Here is a 24,585-nt window from a genome sequence, read left to right as displayed (position 1 = left end):
TCCCAGCTGCTCGGGAGGCTGAGGCAGGAGAATTGTGTGAACCCGGGAGGTGGAGCTTGCAGTGAGCCGAGATGGTGCCACTGCACTCCAGCCTGGGTGACACAGCGAGACTCTATCCCAAACAAATAAATAAAAAGCTGAAAGAATTCATCACCAATAAGCACTATAAGAAATGTTAAGGATGTCCTTCAGGCAGAAGAAAAATACCAAATGGAAATCTGGATCTACACAAAGGAATGAAAGGCATTGAAAATGGTGACTACATATATTTATATGTGCCTGTTTTTCCTTATTATTTAAATCTCTTTAAAATATAATTGAGGACTGATATCAGCAAAAGGGCAGAGTAGACAGCTCCAAGCTCCCATCACCCAACAGAAACAGAAAAAAAAAAAAAAAAAAAAGCCAGGCGTGGTCTTACACCTATAATCCCAGCACTTTGGAAGGCTGAGGCAGGTGGATCACCTGAGGTCAGGAGTTTGAGACCAGACTGACCAACATGGTGAAACCCCATCTCTACTAAAAATACAAAATTAGCCAAGTGTGGTGGCACATGCCTGTAATCCCAGCTACTCGGGAGGCTGAGGCAAGAGAATTGCTTGAAATCGGGGAGGCGGAGGTTGCAGTGAGCCGAGATGGCGCCATTGCACTCCAGCCTGGGCAACAAGAGCGAAACTCCATCTTAAAAAAAAAAAAGTTATTATTAGAAACAACTCTGAAAAACAGCCAAAGCCTTACAACAACCAAATGAATGCTGAATCAAGAAAAAGGCAACTTAAAAAGGAAAGGTAGAAAACCTCTGTGGCAATGTTTTTTAAGAGACAGGATCTTGCTCTGTTGCCCAGGCTGGAGTGCAGTGGCGTGATCATGGCTCACTCTACCCTTGAACTCCTGGGCTCAAGTGATTCTCTCACCTCAGCCTTCCAAGCAGCTGGGACTGTAGGCGTGAGCCACCGCACCTGGCTTCTACAGGAGTCTTGAAGACAGAAGGCTGCATTCCCAGTGTGGGGCCTCTTGGCATTCCACAGGGACAGGGCAGACCCTACCTTCAAATTACTGGTAAATCTGCTATCACACATCTGAGAGTTACTGAGGGAATGATGTAGATGCCTGTCTATTTGCTGAAGTTAGAACTCACTGAGGCTGGAAAAGTAGTGAGCATTGCTCAAAAACATTGCAAGGCAAACAATCTACACAGGACTGGGGCAAAACCTGACAGTTGAGACTCACAACACTCCACTGTTTTCTCTCTTTTTTTTTTTTGAGACTGAGTCTCACTCTGTCGCCCAGGCTGGAGTGCAGTGGTGAAGATCTCAGCTCACTGCAACATCTGCCTCCCAGGTTCAAGGGATTCTCCTGCCTCAGTCCCCCAAGTAGCTGGGACTACAGGGACCCACCACCACGCCTGGCTAATTTTTGTATTTTTAGTAGAGATGGGTTTTCACCATGTTGGCCAGGATGGTCTCGAACTCTTGACCTCAAGTGATCCGCCCACCTTGGCCTCCCAAAGTGCTGGGATTACAGGCGTGAGCCACCGTGCCTGGCCTCCACTTTTTTTTTTTTTAACATGGCCATTCTTGCATTGCTACAACAGTCTACTGTTATGCACTTGATTGTACTCCCCAAATGCATATGTTGAACCCTTAACCCACATGACCTACCTGGAGATAGGGCCTTTAAAAAGGTAGTTAAGGCTAAATGAGGTCAGAAGGGTGGGACCCTAAGCCAGTATGACTGGTGTTCTTTTTTTGGGGGGGATGGAGTCTTGCTCTGTCGCCCAGGCTGGAGTGCAGTGGCACAATCTCGGCTCACTGCAAGCTCTGCCTCTCGGGTTCACGCCATTCTCCTGCCTCAGCCTCCTGAGTAGCTGAGACTACAGGCACCCACCGCCACGCCTGGCCATGCCCGGCTAATTTTTTTGTATTTTTTAATAGAGAAGGGGTTTCACCGTGTTAGCCAGGATGGTCTCGATCTCCTGACCTCGTGATCCGCCCACCCTCGGGCCTCCCAAGTGCTGGGATTACAGGTGTGAGCCACCACGCCCGGGAATAGTAGGGGAAAGAGCTGAGTTCCATTCTCTGGTGTCCTTAAAGAACAGGAAGAAATGCCAGGGATGGCTGGGCATGGTGGCTCATGCCTGTAATCCCAGCACTTTGGGAGGCTGAGGTGGGCAGATCACCTAAAGTTAGGAGTTCAAGACCAGCCTGACCAACATGGCAAACCCTGTCTCTACTAAAAATACAAATATTAGCCAGGTGTGGTGGCAGGTGCCTGTAATCCCAGCTACTAGGGAGGCTGAGGCTTGAGAATCGCTTGAACCTGGGAGGTAGAGGTTGCAGTGAGCCGAGATCGTGCCACTGCACTCGAGCCTGGAGACAGAGCGAGACTCCATCTCAAAAAAACACAAAAGAAACAAGCAGAAATGCCAGAGACATGCAGAGAAAAGGTCACATGAGGACATAGCAAGAAGGCAGCTATCTGCAAGCCAACGAGAGAAGACTCTGGAGAAGTCAGCCCTGCTGGCATCTTGATCTTTGACTTCTGGCCTCTAGAACTGTGAGAAAATAACTTCCAGCTGTTGAAGCCACATGGCCTGTGGCATTTTGTTATGGTAGCCCTAGCAAACTAATAGAGACTTCCTAAATCAGAGAAGAAAAACTGGGGAGAATTCCTCTCGGAAAGCAGGAAAGCTGGGGAGGATTCCTCTGGGAAAGCAGGAAAGCTGGGGAGGATTCCTCTGGGAAAGCAGGAAAGCTGGGGAGGATTCCTCTGGGAAAGCAGGGCAGTCACAAGCACTGAGATGTTTCAGGGGCTTTGCCCAGGGCAGGATGCTCGCTCACAAACACCTGACAAAGACCCTAAGTTTTCACCTTGGCCTGATTACGAGGGTCAGTGCAGGCCTAGCTAAGTGCTGAAGTAAAGCTGTGGTGCAAAGGCATGCTTCAAAGACTGGGAGAGGTGTTTTCTTCCATTTTTAGCTCCTAGTATTCAAGGAAATCTCTATCAAAATGTGAGTTGAACACAAGCTAAAAGAATCAGAGACTTCAGCGACCACATATGAAAATGATAAATCTTTGCAAAAATAGTTTGGAAGTCACTAAACGTATGTACTACTACAGCCTTCAATGATTAAAAACACACTCACTCACAAACACATAGCAAACACAATGAGAAGAGTCATCTAAATGCCAGAGTTACTACCTTGCAATTTTTTTTTTTTTTTTTTTTTTGAGATGGAGTCTTGCTCTGTGGCCCAGGCTGGAGTGCAGTGGCGCAATCTCGGCTCACTGCAAGCTCCGCCTCCCGGGTTCACGCCATTCTCCTGCCTCAGCCTCTCCGAGTAGCTGGGACTACAGGCGCTCACCACGACGCCCGGCTAATTTTTTGTATTTTTAGTAGAGACGGGGTTTCACCGTGGTCTCGATCTCCTGACCTCGTGATTCGCCCGCCTCGGCCTCCCAAAGTGCTGGGATTACAAGCTTGAGCCACCGCGCCCGGCCACTACCTTGCAATATTCAAATGTCCATGTTTCAATGACAATCACAAATCATGCAAAGACAAGGGAACGTATTCAAAGTAACAAAATAAGTTGATGGAAATCAGCCCTTAGGAAGCCCAGATATTGGACTTAGCAGACAAAGACTTTTTAAAAACTCTCATAAATCGTGAAGGACCTCTTCAAGGAGAACTACAAACCACTGCTCAAGGAAATAAGAGAGTACACAAACAAATGGAAACACATTCCATGCTCATGGATAGGAAGAATCAATATTGTGAAAATGGCTATACTACCCAAAATAATTTACAGATTCAATGCTATTCCCAACAAGCTACTGACTGTCTTTGCAGAATTAGAAAAAACTACTTTAAATTTCATATGGAACCAAAAACGAGCCCATATAGCCAAGACAATACTAAGCAAAAAGAACAAAGATGGAGGCATCACGCTACCTGACTTCAAACTACACTACAAGGCTACTGTAACCCAAACAGCATGGTACTGGTACAAAACCAATATATAGCAATGGAACAGAACAGAGACCTCAGAAATAACACCACACATCTACAACCATCTGATCTTCGACAAACCTGACAAAAACAAGCAATAGGGAAAGGATTCTCTATTTAATGGTGCTAGGAAGACTGGCTAGCCATATACAGAAAACTGAAATTGGACCCCTTCCTTGTACCTTATAAAAAATTAACTCAAGATGGATTAAAGACTTAAATGTAAAATCCAAAACCATAAAAATCCTAGAAGAAAATCTAGGCAATACCATTCAGGACATAGGCATGGGCAAAGACTTCATGACTAAAACACCAAAAGCAATTGCAACAAAAGCCAAAATTGACAAATGAGATCTAATTAAACTAAAGAGCTTCTGCATAGCAAAAGACACTAGCATCAGAGTGAACAGGCAGCCTACAGAACGAGAGAAAATTTTTGCAATCTACCCATCTGACAAAGGTCAGATCCAGAATCTTGCAGATTTTTGTAGATCCAGAAACTACAAGGAACTTAAACAAATTTACAAGAAAAAAACAAATATCCCCATCAAAAAGTGGGCAAAGGGCCAGGCATGGTGGCTCATGTCTGTAATCCCGGCACTTTGGGAGGCCAAGGCGGGTGGATCACCTGAGCTCAGGAGTTCGAGATTAAAAATACAAAAATTACTAAATTACTCTACTAAAAATACGAAAATTAGCCTGGCATGGTGGTGGGCACCTATAATCCCAGCTACTTGGGAGGCTGAGGCAGAAGAATCTCTTGAACCCAGGAGGCGGAGGTTGTAGTGAGCTGAGATCGCGCCACTGCACTCCAGCCTGGGTGACAGAGTGAGACTCTGTCTCAACAAACAAACAAAAAGCCTGGGTGCAGTGGCTCACACCTGTAATCCCAGTGCTTTGGGAGGCCAAGGCAGGCGGATCACCTCAGGTCAGGAGTTCAAGACCAGCCTGGCCAACACAGGGAAATCCTGTCTCTACTAAAAATACAAAAAATTTAGCCGGGTGTAGTAGTGCACACCTGTAATCCCAGCTACTAGGGAGGATGAGGCAGAAGAACTGCTTGAACCTGGGAGGTGGGAGGCGGAGGAGGAGCCGAGATCGTGCCACCGTACTCCAGCCTAGGCTAGTGAGACTCGTCTCAAAAACAAAAAGCAGTGCATGTTGGCTAGTTTGTTAATCAATATTAGTTAGTTATTAGCTCCGAATAGATGCCAGGTAATATGGTGGGCACTGATGACATACTCATGACACAGAGCTGGTACCAATGCTAGAATGATCTTTGTTCCTGAGATCCAGGTTGCTGCTGCCACTAGAGGGCAGCCGAAGCTCATCTGTAATGGCAAGTAATGGTTAACCCCAACAACCTAACACTGCGAGGGAAGAACTATCCTGAAGGGCAAAGTACCAAGCTACCCAAAGTTTGTATTGATTCTCTCAAGATTGTTGCTAACAAAATGGTAAAATGGGTCAAGTTTGTGTTTGGAACCCCTAGCCTCTAATTTCTTCACCCTCTTCCCTGCAGAGGTGGAGTGAACAATATAGGTACCACCTGTAAGTAAAAAAATGTGGCAGAAACAGTCAGTTGCATCTCTCACCAATAGGCGGGTCAGGGTGGGGAGGGAGAGGAGATTCCTGGAGAGGAAGGGATCAAGCTGGGAAGCATAGAACTGCAGGCCAGAGACAACTCTGGAAGCAGAAACAGGTGTGTGCTTCCCGGCGCATAGACACCAACTGTGTGACACCCACACGAAAAAGAAAAACACACACCTTCTACTCATAAACTCACTATTGACGATGCACCTACTACTACCACCTGTTTTGTGCAACACAGGAAACACCAATAAACACTGAAGACAGTGTCAGGCCAGGCACGGTGGCTCACGCCTGTGCTCCCAGCACTTTGGGAGGCTGAGGTGGGAGGATCGCTTGAGGCCAGTTCAAAACCATCCTCAGCAATACAGTGAGACCCTATCTCTACAGCGAGACCCTATCTCTACAAAAAGTTAAAAAAAAAAAAAAAAAAAAAGACACAGGCCAGGTGTGGTGGCTCACGCCTATAATCCCAGCACTTTGAAAGGCCAAGGCAGGCGGATCACCTGAGGTCCAGAGCTCGAGACCAGCCTAACCAACATGGACAAACCCCATCTCTACTAAAAATACAAAATTAGCCGGGCGTGGTGGCGCATGCCTGTAATCCCAGCTACTCAGGAGGCTGAGGCAGGAGAATCGCTTGAACTTGGGAGGCGAGATCGCGCCATTGCACTCCAGCCTGGGCAAGAAGAGCAAAACTTGGACTCAAAACAAACAAACAAACAAAAAAACAAAAAAGACACAGTCTCATTCCTTAATGAGTATAAAGAAGTAAAGTCTTAATGGGTACAGCACACCAACATGGCACATGTATATATATGTAACAAACCTGCACATTGTGCACATGTACCCTAGAACTTAAAGTATTAAAAAAAAAAAAAAGTAAAGTCTGTTTCAGTTACTAATTGCACAAGAAACCAATCCAAAACATAGAGGCAAAAAACAATCATTATCATCAGGGACTCTGTGATTCCAACAGGCCTGGCTTGTCTCTGGTCCAGGACATGTGGGGCCTCAGCTGGGAAGATGTGGAGCTTAAGTGTGATCAATGGGAGGGGGCTGGAATCATTCAGAGGCATCTTCATTCACAAAACCAGGAGCTGATACTGGCTGTCAGCCAGGACTTCAAATGATCTGTGGGCTGGAATCTGTCCATGTGGCCCCTCCTTGCAGTCTCCCCATCTGGGCTGGTTTGGGCTTCATCACAGTCCGGCAGCTTACTTCTAAGGGCAAGCATTCCACGACAACACAGCAGAAGGGCATGGCATTTTTACAGTGCAGCCTGGCAATCTCATAGTGTCGCTTCTGTCCTGCTTTATTTATTGGTCAGGGCAATCACAAAGATGTGCATAGGCTCAAGGAAAAGAGACATACCCTGACCATGTGATGGAAGAAGTGACAAGGTCATGTTATGAGAGGAGCGTGTGGGATGGGAGATAGGGCTGTGGCCACCTGCAGAAAATAGCATCTGCCACAGGCTATCATGGAAGCGCAGGATGAGGATTTAGCCTAGCTGAGGGGTCAGTCGGCAAAGGCCTCTGGGAGGAAGTGAGATCTTCAGCTGAGGATGTGAGGGGCTAAAAGGAAGAGTTTCAGGGAGAGGAATCAATGAGACTGGAGTCCAGAGAGCCTGGTGAGTTGAGTTGAATGGTTTGCTTCAGTATGATGACAATACAGAGGGCAAGGAGACTGGTGCAGGAGGAGAAGGAAGGTGCCATGTGCTCTGGGTCGTGCCTTCTGTGCCAGACTCCCTTAGAAGAGAAGCAGCCTCCAGTCAGCGGTGTCCCAGGAACACAGAGGCTGGAGAGGACAATGGCAGCCAATCCCTGCTCCCAACCTGGTGTCAGTAGGGAAAAGCTGCATGGTCTAGATCCACCCTGCTCCCTGGCCCCAGTATAGAAGATCAAATTCAATCTGCCCAATCTTACCCAGATAAAGTAAGGGAAGACTGGAAAAAAGAACTAATCCACGGCTCCATCTGCCCATGACTATTCTCTGCTGATGCCAGAGGCAGCTGTGGATAAAGAGACGGCACATGGCATGTCCTGACGCAGTGGAGGTGGGGAGACGCCACAACTCCACAGGAAAAGAGTGAAGTTGCTGCCACCTGGGCATCTGCTATTCTCTGCTCTTCTGCCCATCCTCAATTCAAACCATGATGGAGCTGATTTTCCCCCATTTTATACCTTGGATTGAATGTGTCTCGAGCTGCTGGTCTTGTCTCCAGAGTCACATCCAAGAGGTTTGTCTTTCAAATAAATGCTGTGTATCAGTGTGCCGTGTATATAATTAATGCATGATATCAGACTAAATTACAGATAAGACAAGAGATGAAATTGGAGTTAAGGAGGGACCCGATGATGAAGAGCCTTGTAAATCAGGGAGAGTCTGGCTCATGTGCTTCTCCAGACACAATTTCAACACGGCTGTAGGCATGTACCACTGACGACGCGGACACTGAATTACCCACCATGCTGGTCTGTGGCTCTCAAGTTTTGCTCATTCTGCTTCTGCAGGAAATGCCTTGACTCATCTTAGGAAAACCTACTTAGATCTTTTTTTGAAACGGAGTCTCTCTCTGTCGCCAGGCTGGAGTACAGTGGTGTGATCTCGGCTCACTGCAACCTCTGCCTCCTGGGTTCAAGCGATTCCCCTGCCTCAGTCTCCCAAGTAGCTGGGACTACAGCCATGCCCGGCTAATTTTGTGTGTGTTAGTGGAGATGGGGTTTCACCATGTTTGCCAGGATGGTCTCGATCTCCTGACTTCATGATCCGCCCACTTTGGCCTCCCAAAGTGCTGGCATTACAGGTGTGAGCCACTGCGCCCGGCCGGAAAACCCACTTATCTTTTAAGATTCAGCCCAACTGTCACCACCTCTGGGAACCTATCCTCAGCCCCAAACATATGGCCACCCTCCCTTTGGGGTCCCCTCTCTCCTGTGTATATTTTCATTGCATTCCTATCAGTTTACAGCACTGTGCTGCGTGTCTATTTCTCCCACTCTGGCCTGTGGGCTCTTTGAAGACATGGGCTGTATCTCGCCTATCTTTTGATCCCTCACATAGGATATGGTGCATGGCGAGTACTCACTAAATGTGTGCAGAGTACCGCGTGAAGAAAAACTTCATCCAGGCCAGGCGCGGTGGCTCATGCCTGTACTCCCAGCACTTTGGGAGGCCAAAGAGGGAGGACTGCTTGAGCCCAGGAGTTCAAGACTAGCCTGGGCAACATAGAGATCTCGTCTGTACTAAAACAACAACAACAACAAGTAGCTGGGTGTAGTGGTGTGAACCTGTAGTCCCACCTACTCAGGAGGCTGAGGCAGGAGGATCCCTGGAACCCAGGAAGTCAATGCTGCAGTGAGCTATGATCGCTTCACTGCATTCCAGCCTGGGTGACAGAGTGCAACCCTGTCTCTTAAAAAAAAAAAAAGAAAGTTCATTTATAAATAGAGGTGAACAGGAATCTGACTCTCGTACTTTGGTGGGAGTTCAGGTTATCTTTTACCTGAGGCTGAGGCTTATGCCAAAACTGAGGGCTATAACAACCAGCACCGTGTACCGAGTGCTGCTTCTGTGCCACAGGCTCTCCTACATGCTTGACACGCATTCATCTATTTCATCCTCCCAATAATCCTACTCCGTGTCCAGCAAGGAGTGAAAAGGCTGAGGCGAGTCACATGGATAAGAGGGCCCCAGTGAACAGATGAAATGAGGAGGAAGATCTGGAGAGGTCGCATGAGCCAGAGTGCAAAGGCACAGTGGCTGCAGTGCGGGCTCTTTAGCAAGGTGCTTTGGGCTGGAGATAGGGTTAGGTTTTTACTGCCTGTTGTGAGATGGGACATGAGACACAATCAACATGCAAATGGGTAGGATGTTTCATCACATGGAAGCAAAATGTATTGCCGCTAAAATGAGAAGTAACACCCTAAAAGTTATCAAGACAACAATTTTCAATGCCAAATGTTGTTTCCAGTTCCACAGGAGATGGAGTAAGCACACCCATTATATTTCTCTTCTAATTACAACTAAAATCCCTGTTCAAAATACATGAAGCAGCTGGGCACGGTGGCTCACGCCTGTAATCCCAGCACTCTGGGAGGCCAAGGCAGGCCGATCACCTGAGGTCAGGAGTTTAAGACCAGCCTGGCCAAAATGGTGAAACCCGATCTCTACTGATAATACAAAATGAGCTGGGCATGGTGGCGGGCGCCTGTAATCCCAGCTACTTGGGAAGCTGAGGCAGGAGAACTACTTGAACTCAGGAGGTAGAGACTGCAGTGAGCTAAGATCGCACCATTGCACTCCAGCCTGGGCAACAGAACCAGACCATCTCAATTAAAAATAAATAAATACATGAAGCAACGATCCAATCAATCAAACAAACAAATTCTGGAAAGGTGGAGAAGGGCTGACCCAGTGGTGAGTTCCCAGGGTGGTTTGATGGTTTGTTCTTTGGTCTCCTATATACCCTGTCTTATCAGTTGGAGCAGAGTCTACAACCAGGAAAGCCCAATGCCCCCTTCAGCCCCCGCCCCCCGCAAAAGGAGCCTCATCTTTCGAGCCAAATGACAGGGAAGAGGGCGGCCCTGCAGGACAGTGCCCTTTTGACTACACACAGCCTACTCTAGGAAAACAGCCTGAAAAAAGCTGCACCTTCCCCTGCCCCAGATACTGTACAGACTGTGGAACAAAGACCTGTTGACCCTCCCCACCTTGGGCCAACACAAGCAGAGGTGGCATCTCTCCCCTCTCCACCAAGCACTGGAAAGACTGTGTGGAAGGGCCCTGTTGACTATCCACAACCTGCACAAGATTGAATCACAGTAACAGGTGACACCCCATCCTCTCTCAAAGACAGTAAGGAGCTAGAGGAAAGGATTCTCCAACCCATTTCCCGTTCCCCGTCCCACCCGCCGAATACTCCTCTCTAATCCTAATATAATGTCGTATACATTTCTGTTACATTCGGATTAAAGACAAGTTCTGTTTAATAATAACTCCAAGAACAGTTTATATATATACATATATATATTTTCTTTTAGAACAGGAGTTAAAGTTTATTAAAAAGCTTTAAAGCAGTAAAGAAAGGAAGGAAGGGAAGTACACTTGGAAGAAGGCCAAACCCAGTTTCCATATTTTATTTTCGCATTGAAAATCAGTCAGATTTACTTCAGCCTCAAAAGTGTGTTTATGTAAAATTAAATGAGCGCTAGCACCAAGCTGCGCTTTTTTTTTTTCCTAAATGGGAAACGGGTTAAGTATGTGTGGAAGTCCTGACCATGCCCTCCAAGTGCCCATGTGTGAAAACAACCAGGATCAACACAGCAAAAGCTTTGAGAGCTCAACGGCAATGTGGAATACTCTGAGGTTTCAAACTGGCTTCCAGGGCTGGGTGCGGTGGCTCATGCCTGTAATCTCAACAATGTGGGAGGCCGAGATGGGAGGAACACTTGAGCGCAGGAGTTCAAGATCAGCCTGGGCAACAGGGTGAGACCTTGTCTCTACTAAATATAAAAAATTAGCTGGGTGTGGTAGTGTGTACCTCTGGTCCCAGCTACTCAGGAGGCTGAGAAGGAGGTGTGACTGAGTCTGGGAGGTTATAGCTGCAGTGAGCTATGACCGGGCCATTGCACTCCAGCCAGGGCAACAGAGCAAGACACTGTCTCCAAACAACAAAAACAAAAACAAATTGGCCTCTGGGTTGCACACAGGTGTAGGAGGCCAGAAGAGCTCTGCAAAAACTTAGGAAACTAAGTTGATCTTAGAACCAGAGCCCTGCTGGCCACAGAAAGTGCATCCCGAATCTAAACAAGTTGAGTGCCTGCTAATATAGAATATTTAAACAGGAACTACAGCCTCATAACATAACACTCAAAGTGTCCAGGATAAAATTAAAACTTTTTCCTCATACTAAGAACCAGAAAAATCTGAACCCAGAAAAATTACTACTCATACTAAAAACCAGAAAAAATCTGAATGAGGAAAGACAATCAACAGATGGTAACACTAAGATGACAAAGATGTTGGAATTATTGCATAAGGATTTTAGATGAGCTATCTTATAAATGGCCCAAGAAGTAATTATGAACACTCTCAAAACACACTGAAAAATATAAAGTCTCATTGAAGATATACAGAAGAACTACATTGTAATTTCAGAACTAGAAATTACAATAACTAAGTAAAAAACTCAATGGGTGAACTCAATAGCAGAATGGAGATACAACAGAGAAAAAAATTCGTGACCTTGATGATAGAGCAGCAGAAATGATCCAATCTGTATCGTGACAATCTTGCCGTAAGAAAAAAATTACGTAGAAATAATCCTATTTGACCAACAGAGAGAAAACAAATAGAAAAAAAAAAATGAACAATGAGACAACAGCAAAAGCACTAACATTCATGTCACTGAATTCCCAGAAGGAGAGGAAAAAGAGTGCAGTGCCCAAAAAACATCTGAAGAGGCCAGGCGCAGTGGCTCACACCTGTAATCCCAGCACTTTGGGAAGCTGAGGCAGGAGGATCACCTGAGGTCAGGAGCTCAAGACCAGCCTGGCCAACATGGTGAAACCCTATCTCTACTAAAAATATAAAAATTAGCCAGGCATGGTGGTGCATGCCTGCAATCCCAGCTACTCAGGAGGCTGAGGCAGGAGAATCACTTGAACCAGGGAGGCAGAGGTTGCAGTAACCTGAGATCACACCAGTGCACTCCAGCCTGGGTGACGGAGTGAGACTCTGTCTCAAAAAAAAAAAAGAAATGAAGAAAGGCCGGGTGCGGTGGCTCACGCTTGTAATCCCAGCACTTTGGGAGGCCGAGGCGGGCAGATCACGAGGTCAGGAGATCGAGACCACGGTGAAACCCCGTCTCTACTAAAAATACAAAAAAATTAGCCAGGCGTGGTGGCGGGCGCCTGTAGTCCCAGCTACTCGGAGAGGCTGAGGCAGGAGAATTGCTTGAACTCGGGAGGCGGAGCTTGCAGTGAGCTGAGATTGCGCCACTGCACTCCAGCCTGGGCCACAGAGCGAGACTCCGTCTCAAAAAAAAAAAAAAAAAAAAAGAAATGAAGAAAAATCCAGAGAGATTTTTTTCAGAAGAAAAAGTATAAAAATTAAATTTAAAAAAAGAAATTTAAAAAAGCAATAAGAGGGTAAATATTTGGGTGAATATAATCTCGAGTTTAAAAATTATATTTGATAGGCGAAAGCAAAATCATAACATTATCTCACGTGGCTCTAAATGTATGTAGAGGTGATATTCAAGACAACGATACCATAAAAAAGGGCAGAGGGGCCTAGAAAGCGGTAGAGCTTCTACATTCTACTTGAACTGGTAAAAGGTTGATACTAGCCAATGATCATAAGTATGTATAATATAATCTCTACAGCCACCTATAAAATCCTATACAAAAATATATACTAAATGGCATACTGAATTAAGATTTAGCATGGCATATGAAGTTAAATGGCATACTAAGAAATGTCCAAGTACCCCATAAAAAGGCAAGAAAAGGGAAACAGGTATAAAAAAACCCAGAGGGAACAAGTAGAAAATAGGTAATAAAAACCCGTCCAAAATTAAATATAAATCTTCTAAACATAGCAATCAAAAAGACACGTTGTTGGAATCTGTTTTTTTAAAAATGACTCATGGCCAAGTGTAGTAGCTTATGCCTGTAATCCCAGCACGTTAGGGGGCTGAGGCGGGGGGAATCACTTAAGCTCAGGAGTTTGAGACCAGCCTGGGCATGACAGCGAGACCCCATCTCTACAAAAAGAAAAAAAAAAAAAAAAAAGATTAGCCAGGCATGGTGGCACATACCTATAGTCCCAGCTGCTCAGGAGGCTGAGGTGAGAGAATCACTCAAGCCCAGGAGGTCAAGGCTGCAGTGAGCCGTGACTGCACCACTGCACTCCAGCCAACAGAGTAAGACTCTGTCTCAATAAATAAATAAATAAATAAATATCAATAGTCACATAAGATGGCAGAGTAGGAAACTGTAGTCTAGAGGTCAGTCCCTTCACTGAAGCAACCACTGAGCTAGAAAGACTGATGAGAATTAGCTCTTCTGGAACTCTGAAACATGACCAGAAACTCCTAACAACCAGAGACATACTTAAACAATGAAGGGAGAGGCTGCTGATCTTCACGAGTGAGTGGCATGTGCCAACCAGCCAACACTCCCCCATTCCTGAGCCTGAGTTCCCGAAGCAGCTGGCTGATGCCAGGGCGAGCAGCGGAACTCTGTCCTCCAAAACCGTGGGTTCTGCACTTTGGTGGGTCTGATGGGTCTCTGAGGACCAGCACGGATGCTTGCCTTGGTTTATTTGGCCCTCTTAGCAATAGTGGCTTCCCCAGGGACATCCTTCAGAAGAGTTTATTAAAGAGACAAAATCCTCCCCTGCCCCACCCCATTTAAAGCCACCTATTTAAGGAAATCGATGTTAGGTGGCTGGTTGACTGCAGAGATAATGAAACAAATTTCAGTGACCACACAAGCACAAGGAAGAAACACTTTGCAAAAATAGTTTGGAAAAGTAACAAAAGGAGAGCTCCAGACCTCAACAAGCAAAACCCAGCAATCCCAGGTGACTGAGAGAATCACATTTTGAGGGTCATTACATTGTAACACTTAAAATGCAACGTTCTCAATAAAAAACTATAAAATATACAAAGAAACAGGAAATAGGAAGCTTAGACCATTCACAGGAAAAAAACGGCAAAGAAAATCAGCAAACAATACAATAACTGAACATCATTATCAATCAATGGAACCGAACTGACATTTACAGGAGACTTCACACAGCAACAGCAGGGTACACATTCTTTGCCCATGGAAGATTCAGCAAGATTTACTAGAACCTGGGTCATAAAACAAATCTTTTTTTGGGGTGGAGTCTTTTTCTGTCACCCAGGCTGGAGTGCAGAGGTGCAATCTTGGCTTACTGCAACTTCCGCCTCCTGGGTTCAAGCAATTTTCCTGCCTCAGCTTCTGAGTAGCTGGGATTACAGGCATACACCACCATGCCTGGCTAATTTTTGTGTTTTTGAGACGGGGTTTTGCCATGTTGGTCAGGCTGGTCTCAAACTCCTGACCTCAGGTGATCCGCCCGCCTCGGCCTCCCAAAGTGATGGGATTACAGGTGTGAGCCACCATGCCCAGCCAAAACAAATCTTAAGAAACGTAAAATAACTGAAATCATATGAAATATGTTTTGTGACCATAAAATAATTAAACTAAATCAATTTTAAAAAGAAACCAGAAAATCTCTAAACACATGGAAATTAAATACACTTCTAAATAATTCATGGGTCAAAGAATAAGTCGCAAGGGAAACTGGAAAACATTGAATTATGTAAAAGTGAAAATATAACATGTTGACTGATTTCAGCAAAAATGGCAGAGTAGGTAGCTCCAAGTCCCCATCCCCCACAGAAACATTGATAAACCAAGCAAAACTGTCTAAATCAACTTCATGAGAACTGTAGAAAAATAATCAAAGGTTTACAATAACCAAATCATCTGATATGGCTCTTTGTCCCCACGCACATCTCATCCTAAATTGTAATTCCCAGGGGTCAAGGAGGGACCTGGTGGGAGGTGACTGGATCACAGGCGTGGTTCGCCCTATACTGTTCTCGTGATAGTGAGGGAGTTCTCACGAGATCTGATGGTTTTTAAGTGGCAGTTTCCGCTGCACTCTCTCCTGCCACCCAGTGAAGATGGTACTTGCTTCTTGTTCGCTTTCTGCCATGATTGTAAGTCTCCTGAGGCCTCCCCAGCCAAGTGGAACTGTGAGTCAATTAAACCTCCTTTCTTTATAAATTACCCAGGCTCAGGCAGTTCTTTCTAGCAGTGTGAAAACTGACTAATACTCCAAATGAACACTGAATCAAGAAAAAAGCAACTTCAAAATGGTAGGAAAACTGGGTTTTTTTTACTTGCCCTTGCCCCACAACCTTCCATGGTTCAGTGGGAGCCTTGAAGATGGCAGCCCACATTCCCAGTGTGGTTTCTGGTATTGAAGGCAGCAGAGCAGACCTTATTCTCAAAGCATTGTGTTTTCCTGTTCTCAGCTGCCCGAGGGCTGCCAAAAGGACTGATACAGGGCAGCTGCCTTTGTTTCACCTAACCCAGAACTCACGCAGGGCAGAAAAGTGGCTACACAGAGGGTATTCCTTGAAAACACTGTAAATCAAATGCATACCCCGCTGATGCCTAGGCAAAAGATTACAGTTGAAGCAAACTATAGGTGTGCTGACAGCATGGGAGAAGAAGCTGTGGAGAGTTTCTATGGGAAATTCGGGTACTGAAATTCAGACCTGCCCATGTGTACTATGGAATTTCAATAGCCATGCACATGCTGAGTGCAGAGCATGTTCTCAGAATAGACCTGAGAAAGGATGCTGAGCTTTCATCTGTGGCGCCTCTCCATCCTCCCAGCAGGCAGGGAGTAAAGCCTAGGGCAAAGCTGTACACAGACTGGGCTGGGTGCAGTGGCTCACGCCTGTAATCCCAGCACTTTGGGAGGCTGAGGCGGGCGGATCACTTGAGGCCAGGAGTTTGAGACCAACCTGGCCAACATGGTGAAACCCCATCTCTACTAAAAAATACAAAAGTTAGCCGGGTGTGGCGGAAAATTAGCCAGGTGTGGTGGCACACGCCTGTAATCCCTGCTACTCGGGATGCTGAGGCAGAGAATCACTTGAACCTGGGAGGCAGAGGTGACAGACCAAGACTATCTCAAAAAATAAAAATAAAAAAAAAAAATTAATGAAAGAGTAGAAATCAGTGAAGTTAAAATAGAAACATTTAAAAAATCAATTAAACCAAATTTTGGCTCTTTGAAAAGATGAATTAAAAACAAGAAATCCCTAGCCAGACTAATCAAAAAAAAAAAAAAAAAAAAAAAAGCAAAGAGGATGCAAATGACCAGCATCAGGAATAAAAGGAGGCTATCAGCACAGACCCCGCATGCATCAAAATGAGATTAAGTATTACAAACATATCTAGGCACCCAGCTCTCACCTTCATTTTTTATAAGTGCCCAGCTGACAGGTTTTCATATGTTTTATTTTTTAAAAAGACCCAGAGATCAAATGACTCACTCAAAAGGATAGTCAATGACAGAGCAGGGCCTGGGGCCTTGGGACTGATTATCCAAATGCCATCAGAGAACGAGCTAAATCAGAAACACCTAGCAAGCTTTTAAAAAATAATTCTCCAGGGCACAACCCCTGAGATTCTGATTCAGTAGGTTTTGGAGTGATGCCTAATATTCTGAAAATGCCAAAAGCTCACCAGATGGTCAAAGTTTGGCCATGTTTAGAAAATGCTGCAACCCACATTACCACCTTCACTCATATGACGACTGTAGAGAAAAGCATACAAATTTGGTGCTCAAGTATGTTTAAATTTAATATAAAGCACCGGGCACAGTGGCTCACGCCTGTAATCCCAGCACTTTGGGAGGCCGAGGCGGGTGGATCACGAGGTCAGGAGATCGAGACCATCCTGGCTAACACAGTGAAACTCCGTCTCTACGAAAGATACAAAAAAATTAGCCGGTGTGGTGGCACGTGCCTGTAGTCCCAGCTACTCAGGAGGCTGAGGCAGAAGAATGGCGTGAACCCTGGAGGCGGAGCTTGCAGTGAACCGAGACCGCACCACTGCACTCCAGCCTGGGCGACAGAGCGAGATTCTGTCTCAAAAAAAAAAAAAAAAAAAAAAAAAAGTAATATAAAGCAGAATAAATCCTGTGGTGGTGACCAGGTGAGTGATCTTGAGAGAAATCATGATCTGGAATACCCATCTCCGACATTTCCCACGGCAGTTACCATTTTTCCACTTTATTCAAATACACATTTATTCATCAAATATTTGCCGGGTACCACTCTGTGCTAGGTATTGGGGATACAGTCATTTGCATCACAAAGTCCCTGCTCAGTATAATAAGCACTCATTGAGCACCTACCCAATGTGTGAGGAACTGTGCTAGGGGGTATCAGAAACACACAAAATAGGCCGGGCACGGTGCCTCACAGCTGTAATCCAGCACTTTGGGAGGCCAAGGTGGGCAGATCACCTGGGGTCAGGAGTTTGAGACCAGCCTGACCAACATGATGAAACCCCATCTCTACTAAAAATACAAAAAATTTACCCAGGTGTGGTGGTGGGCGCCTATAATCCCCAGCTACTCGGGGGCTGACGCAGGAGAATTGCCTGAACCGAGGAGGCAGAGGTTTCAGTGAGCTGAGATGGCACAACTGCACCCCAACATGGGCAAAAGAGACTCTCTGTAAAAAAAAAAAAAAAACAAAAGAAAAGAAACACAGAAACACACAAAATAAAACAGAGCCTCTCACCCTCGCCAGTCAGAGACAAACTATACAATGCCTTCCCAGGTATCTCATCCCGTTTCTTAAGTCCAAATCCAAATTCTGTTTCCACATTGAAGACTCCAGCCTTTTTTTTTTTTTGAGACAGTCTCACTCTGTTGCCCAGGCTGGAGTGCAATGGTGCAATCTCGGCTCACGGCAACCTCTACCTCCCAGGTTCAAGCGATTCTCCTGCCTCAGCCTCCCAAGTACCTGGGATTACAGGCGCCCACCACCACACCTGGCTAATTTTTTGTATTTTTAGTAGAGACAGGATTTCGCCATGTTGGCCACGCTGGTCTCAAACTCCTGACCTCAGGTGATCCACCCACCTCGGCCTCCCAAAGTGTTGGGATTACAGGCGTGAGCTACCACACCTGGCTGACTGCAGCATTTTTATCTTCATCTCAATCTCATCCCTAAACTCGAAACCCACATATGCAACTGTGTACTTGATGTTTCCATGTGGATATCTAACAAACACCTCAAACTTAACATGTGCAAAGCCAGGTGCAGTGGGTCATGCCTATAATCCCAACACTTTGGGAGGTCAAGACAGGAGGACAGCTTGAGCCCAGGAGTTTGACACCAGCCTGGGCAACTTAGTGAGACCCCATCTGTCTATTTATTTTTAAAGCATTAAAATTTTTTTTTAAAGAAAAAAATAAACTTAACATGTGCAAGACCAAATTCCCAATTTCGCACTCTCCCACCAAATGGGTTTCTCCTGCAGTCTTTGCCAACTCAATAAATACAACTCCATTAAAGTTCATGTAACAAAAACCCTGGACTCATCCTTGACTCCTCTCTTTCTCTTACCCACTGCATGCAAAGCATCTGCAAATTTTTTGGGTCTACTTTCTTTTTTTTTTTTTCCTAGACAGGGTCTCGCTCTGTTGCCCAGGCTGGAGTGCAGTGGCATGATCACAGCTCACTGCAGCCATGACTTCCCAGGCTAAAGTGATTCTCTCACCTCAGCCTCCCAAGTCCCTGGGACTACAGGCATGAACCACCAAACCCAGCTAATTTTTTATTTTTTTAGAGACGGGGTCTTGCTACATTGCCCAGGCTAGTCTTGAACTCCTGGGCTCAAGTGATCCTCCTGCCCTGGCCTCCCAAAATGCTGGGATTACAGCCCTGAGCCACTACACCTGGCCGGGTCTACTTTCAAAATACATCCTGCATGTGACCACTTCTATCTGCTTCTGCCTCTCTCATCCATACCTCTGGCTTGTCTTGCCTGGAGTGCTGCCTTATAACCAGGAACCCTGTTTTAACCAGAGTTCTCCTATGAACTGTTCTCAACAGAGAGGCCAGAGAGATCTTTTTAAGAACACTAAGTTGAATCTCATTAGTCCTTTGTTCAAACTGCAAAGATTCCCATTTTATTCAGAGTAAAAGACAGTCCTTACCATCCCCATCAAGGCGTGACATGACTCCTTGCTCCCTCTTGGATCTCAACTCTCTCCGCCTTTGCCTTTGCTGAACTTTGCTCCAGCCTCATTGGCTTTTCCTGCTGTTCTAAACATGCCATGCATATTCCTCTCTGGAATGCTGTTCCTTTGGAGATAAGCGTGGCTCTCTCTCCACCTCCTTCAGCTCTCTAAGTATCTTATCAGTGAGGCCTTTCTCAACCACCTCATAAAAAGTAATCACTTCCCACTCCCAAGGAACTTTTTTCCCCTCACAGTAATTGTCACCATTTGACACATTTATTTTGTTTATTACTATTTTTTGAGACAGAGTCTTGCTCTGTTGCCCAGGCTGGAGTGCAGTGGCACGATCTCGGCTCACTGCAACCTTAGCCTCCCAGGTTCAAGCGATTTCCGGCTAATTTTTGTATTTTTAGTAGAGACGGGGTTTCGCCATGTTACCCAGGCTGGTCTTCAACTCCTGACTTTGGCCTCCCAAAGTGCTAGGGTTACAGGTATGAGCCACCACTCCCGGCCTTGACACATATATTTTAGTGTCCATCTTTTCCTGCAATAAAGTGTAAAATTATGAGGGTAACGTGTTCAGTTCACTGCTTTATTCCCAGTCCTTAACAGTGGCAGGCAAATAGTTGATATCAGTACATATTTTTTGAATGAATGTGACATGTTCTAATAGAAGTAGGAAATGAACACTTTGTGGGATTATAGTTTAGAATGGATCATTTACTGCAATGGTTTTCAAGCACTTTTCTTTCTTTTCTTTTTTTTACAGAATCAGGGTATCACTCTTGCCCAGGCTGGAGTGCAGTGGCACAATCATAGCTCACTGCAACCTGAGAACTCTGAGCTCAAGCAATCCTCTTTTACCTCAGCATTCCCAAGTAGCTGGGACTACAGGTGCGTGCCACCATGCCCAGCTAATTGAACTTTTTTTTTTTTTTTTTGAGACAGGATCTCACCCGGTCATCCAGGCTGGAGTGCAGTGGCACTATCACACAGTTCACTGCAGCCTTGACCTCCTGGGCTCGAGCAATCCTCCCACCTCAGCCTCCTGAATAGCTGGGACTACAAGCACATGCCACCACTTCCGGCTAATTTTTAAATTTTTTTGTAGAAATGGGGTCTCCCTATGTTGCCCAGCCTGGCCTCGAACTCCTGGGCTCAAGTGATCTGCCGACCTCGACCTCCCAAATTGCTCGGATTACAGGCATAAGCCACCATGCCCAGTCCAGCATATATATATATATATTTTTTAAACTGGAACTCATTTTTTAAATGGAAGCACAATTTGAAAAAGGAATAAAACCCAAAGATTGACAATGGGCTAGAAAACCAGAAATCCCCAGTTCAGCTTCTTCCCCTTACTCTCTCCTTTGAACTCATGATGCGTCTCAAAGCCCAGCTTGAAAGCCACAGATCTAGAGCTTGGATGGCATTCTAATGAGCTAAGCATGTAAACCGACCACAGTTTGGAGCCACTGAAAGTTTTTGAGCAGGTAAATGAGAGATTGATTGATTTATTCATTTTGAGACAGAGTCATGCTCTATCACCCAGGCTGGAGTATAGTGGCATGATCTCGGCTCACTGCAGCCTCCGCCTCCTGGGTTCAAGTGATTCTCCTGCCTCAGCTTCTGGAGTAGCTGGGATTACAGGCGTGTGCCACCATGCCTGGCTAATTTTTCTATACTTAATAGAGACGGGTTGGGCAGGGTGGTCTCGAACTCCTGACCTCAGGTGATCCGCCTGCCTCCACCTCCCACAGTGCTGGGATTACAGGTGTGAGCCACTGCGCCCGGCCTAAATAATATATTTAGATCCATGCTTTAGGAAGATTAGTCTCAAGAGAATGGGTAGACTGAATGATGGCAGAAGGAGATGGCAATCAGGAGGACCAAAGAGAAGACTGCTGCAATAGGCAAGCTAATACTTAAAGTACAGAAGGAGGGCCCGGGGGAGAGCAGTGAGAATGCAAAGAACAGAAAAATGGAGACAGCTGTCTAGGACCTGGCACCTCCCAGAAGGAAGAGGACGTTCAGAGTAAAATCTGTCAGTTTCATGCCTTAGTGACTGGTGAATTTAGTGAACGCACAGGAGGTGAAAGGCTGGGAGAGGAAGCAAATACCACCACTTCAGATATAGACAGGGTCTGAGGTATGAAGAAGGTACATACAACTGTCCTACAAACAGATGAAATGCAGTCCTCACATGATATGCCCTGTTAGGAGCCTTTAGAAGCCATCTGGACAACCCTGGTCATTGAGATGGTGTGGAAGAGCAAGAAGTGCTCCAAGTGTGTCCAGAACAGACAGGCCGGGTGCTGTGGCTCATGCCTGTAATCCCAACACTTTGCAAGGTAGAGGTGGTAGGATGGCTTGAGGTCTGGAGTTGGAGAGCAGCCTGAGCAACATAGCAAGACTCCGCTTCTACAGAAAATTTTTTAAAATTAGCTGGGTGTGGTGGGCAGGCCTGTAGTCCCAGCTATGTGGAAGCTGAGGTGGGAGGGTTGCTTGAGCCCAGGAGTTCGAAGCTGTCATGAGCTATGATCATACCACTACACTCCAGCCTGGGCAACATAGGGACACCCCATTTTTACAAAAAAACTTTAAAAATGAGCCAGGCGTGGTCAGCTGTGTGCACCTGTAGTCCCAGCTACTTGGAAGGTGGGGTGGAGGATCTCGAGTCCAGGAGTTGGAGGCTGCAGTGAGCCATGATAGCACCTCCACACTCCCAGCCTGGGCGGCAGAGACGGAGATCTCTCTCTCTCTCTCTCCTCTGTCCCTCTATCTCTCTCCTCTGTCTATCTCTTTCTCTCTCTAGAAAGAGTATGAGTATTTATTTATTTATTTATTTATTTATTTATTTATTCATTTATGACAGAGTCTCGCTCTGTCGCCCAGGATGGAGTGCAGTGGCATGTTCTCTGCTCACCACAACTGCTGCCTCCCGGCTTCAAGCAATTCTCCTGCCTCTGCCTCCACGTATCTGGGACTACAGGCACATGCCACCATGCCCAGCTAATTTTTGTATTTTTAGTAGAGACGGGTCTCACTCTGTTGGCCAGGCTGGTCTGGAACTCCTGACCTCAGGTGATCTGCCCGCCTCAGCCTCCCGAAGTGCTGGGATTACAAGCGTGAGCTACCATGCCCGGCCGAGACCTTGTGGGAGGGGGCAGTGCAGAACAGAAACAGAACTTTGGGGAACAGAGACACGGCGCTGAGTTGAGCAGAAACCAGGACAAGAGCACCAAGCAGAGACGGAAGACTGAGTTTCACTGAAGGAGTGGGATCCTGGGACCCAAGGGAGTGGAAGCACAGGAAGTAGGGATGAAGATGGCGAAAGCACGACTTGCCAGAGCGCTTGCTGATGAGCCACACTCCACACCTACCACGTGCTGTCACGTGCTTGACAAAACCCGACACACAACGCACAATGCTGAAGTTTATTGCTCAACAATGCAAATACAGTTAACATTGCTGTACACTTAAAAATGGTTAAGATGGTAAATTGTATGTTACATTTTTTTTTTTTTTTGAGACGGAGTCTCACTCTGTCACCCAGGCTGGAGTGCAGTGGTGCAATCTCTGCTCACTGCAAGCTCTGCCCCCCGGGTTCATGCCATTCTCCTGCCTCAGCCTGCCAAGTAGCTAGGACTACAGGTGCCCGCCACCACGCTTGGCTAATTTTTTTGTATTTTTAGTAGAGACAGGGTTTCACCGTGTTAGCCAGGATGGTCTCGATCTCCTGGCCTCGTGATCCGCCCGCCCCGGCCTCCCAAAGTGCTGGGATTACAGGCATTAGCCACCGCACCCGGCAGTGTTAGGTGTTTTTTTTTTTAACCACAATTTAAAATTAAATGAAGGGGGCCGGGTGCAGTGGCTCACTCCTGTAATCCCAGCACTTTGGGAAGCTGAGGCGGGCAGATCACAAGGCCAGGAGCTCAACAGAGTGAACTCCTGGCCAACATACTGAATCCCCGTCTCTACTAAAAATACAAAAATAGGCCGGGCGTGATGGTGCACACCTGTAATCCCAGCTACTCGGGCGGCTGAGGCACAAGAATCGCTTGAACCTGGGAGGCAGAGGTTATCGTGAGCCGAGATTGCGCCACTGCACTCCAGCCTCAGTGACAGAGTGAGACTCCGTCTCAATAAATAAATAGGCTGGGCACAGTGGCTCAGGCCTGTAATCCCAGCACTTTGAGAGGACGAGGCAGGCGGATCACAAGGTCAGGAGTTAGAGACCAGCCTGACCAATACGGTGAAACCCCGTCTCTACGAAAAATATAAAAATTAGCCAGGCATGGTGGCGTGCACCTGTAATCCCAGCTACTTTGGGAGGCTGAGGCAGAAGAGTCCCTTGAACCCGAGAGGGGGAGGCTGCAGTGAGCCGAGATCATGCCATTGCACTCCAGCCTGGGTGACGAGAGTGAGACTCCATCTCAAAATGGAAGGAAGGAAGGGAGGGAGGGAGGGAGGGAGCGAGCGAGGGAGGGGAGGGGAGGGGAAGAAGAAAGGGAGGGAAAATATATATTATCTGGGCGAGTAAAATGCAGATGAAGGAAAAGGACAACGATCATTTGAATGGAAGATGGATGCACTATAATCCAGGTATGGGAGAATACTGAACACTAATGTCAAAAGAAACAGAATGTGCTGATGATCTGCAAGGCATTTCACAAAAGACAAAGAACACAAACCATGGAGAGAAGACTAGCACAATCGAATACTGGGAGGTGAGGAAGGTAGATAGAATTCATGATTTTGGAATGTGCACAGTTTATCATCAGACATTCTGAGAGAGAAGGAAGTGAACTATCTCACTGGTACTGCTATGTTGTCAAGTAAAATATTCAACTAAGTTAAAAGTTTCAGACATATCAATTTGGAGGCAAGCTGCAAAAATACACGGAAAAAAGGTCTTAGAAGTTGAGATTAGATAAACTCTTTTAAGGGATACAAAGAAAACCAAAAAAGTAGAAAACAGGTTCTAGGAGGACACTCCTGAAGAGGCAAGAAAAGGAACCGATGTTCACTTATGAAATTCACACTTCCTGAATGTCTACTATGGACAGAGCATGATTCCAGTTATGGGGAAGGGGAAATGAACACAGATGGGTCATAAATGAGCATTGGGGAAAGAGAGGAAAGCTGAGGGAGCGCTATATCATCACA

General features: G+C 46.1%; 1 protein-coding gene across 1 annotated transcript in view; it reads right to left on the bottom strand.

The window, feature by feature from the left end:
• Window positions 1-146: 146 nt before the first annotated feature.
• The window catches only part of LOC129489757 (zinc finger protein 569-like), a 39,865-nt gene continuing 15,426 nt past the window's right edge, over window positions 147-24,585 (bottom strand). Inside the window, exon 5 of the mRNA XM_055292835.2 lies at window positions 147-23,659. Within this exon, the coding sequence (XP_055148810.1) occupies window positions 23,589-23,659 (71 nt within the window). The 3' untranslated portion in view covers window positions 147-23,588. The remainder of the gene's footprint in view (window positions 23,660-24,585) is intronic.

The sequence above is a fragment of the Symphalangus syndactylus genome, chromosome 9, assembly GCF_028878055.3.
Source record: "Symphalangus syndactylus isolate Jambi chromosome 9, NHGRI_mSymSyn1-v2.1_pri, whole genome shotgun sequence".
In the NCBI taxonomy this organism is placed as follows: Eukaryota; Metazoa; Chordata; class Mammalia; order Primates; family Hylobatidae; genus Symphalangus; species Symphalangus syndactylus.
This window is presented reverse-complemented; position numbering and strand designations above follow the sequence as displayed.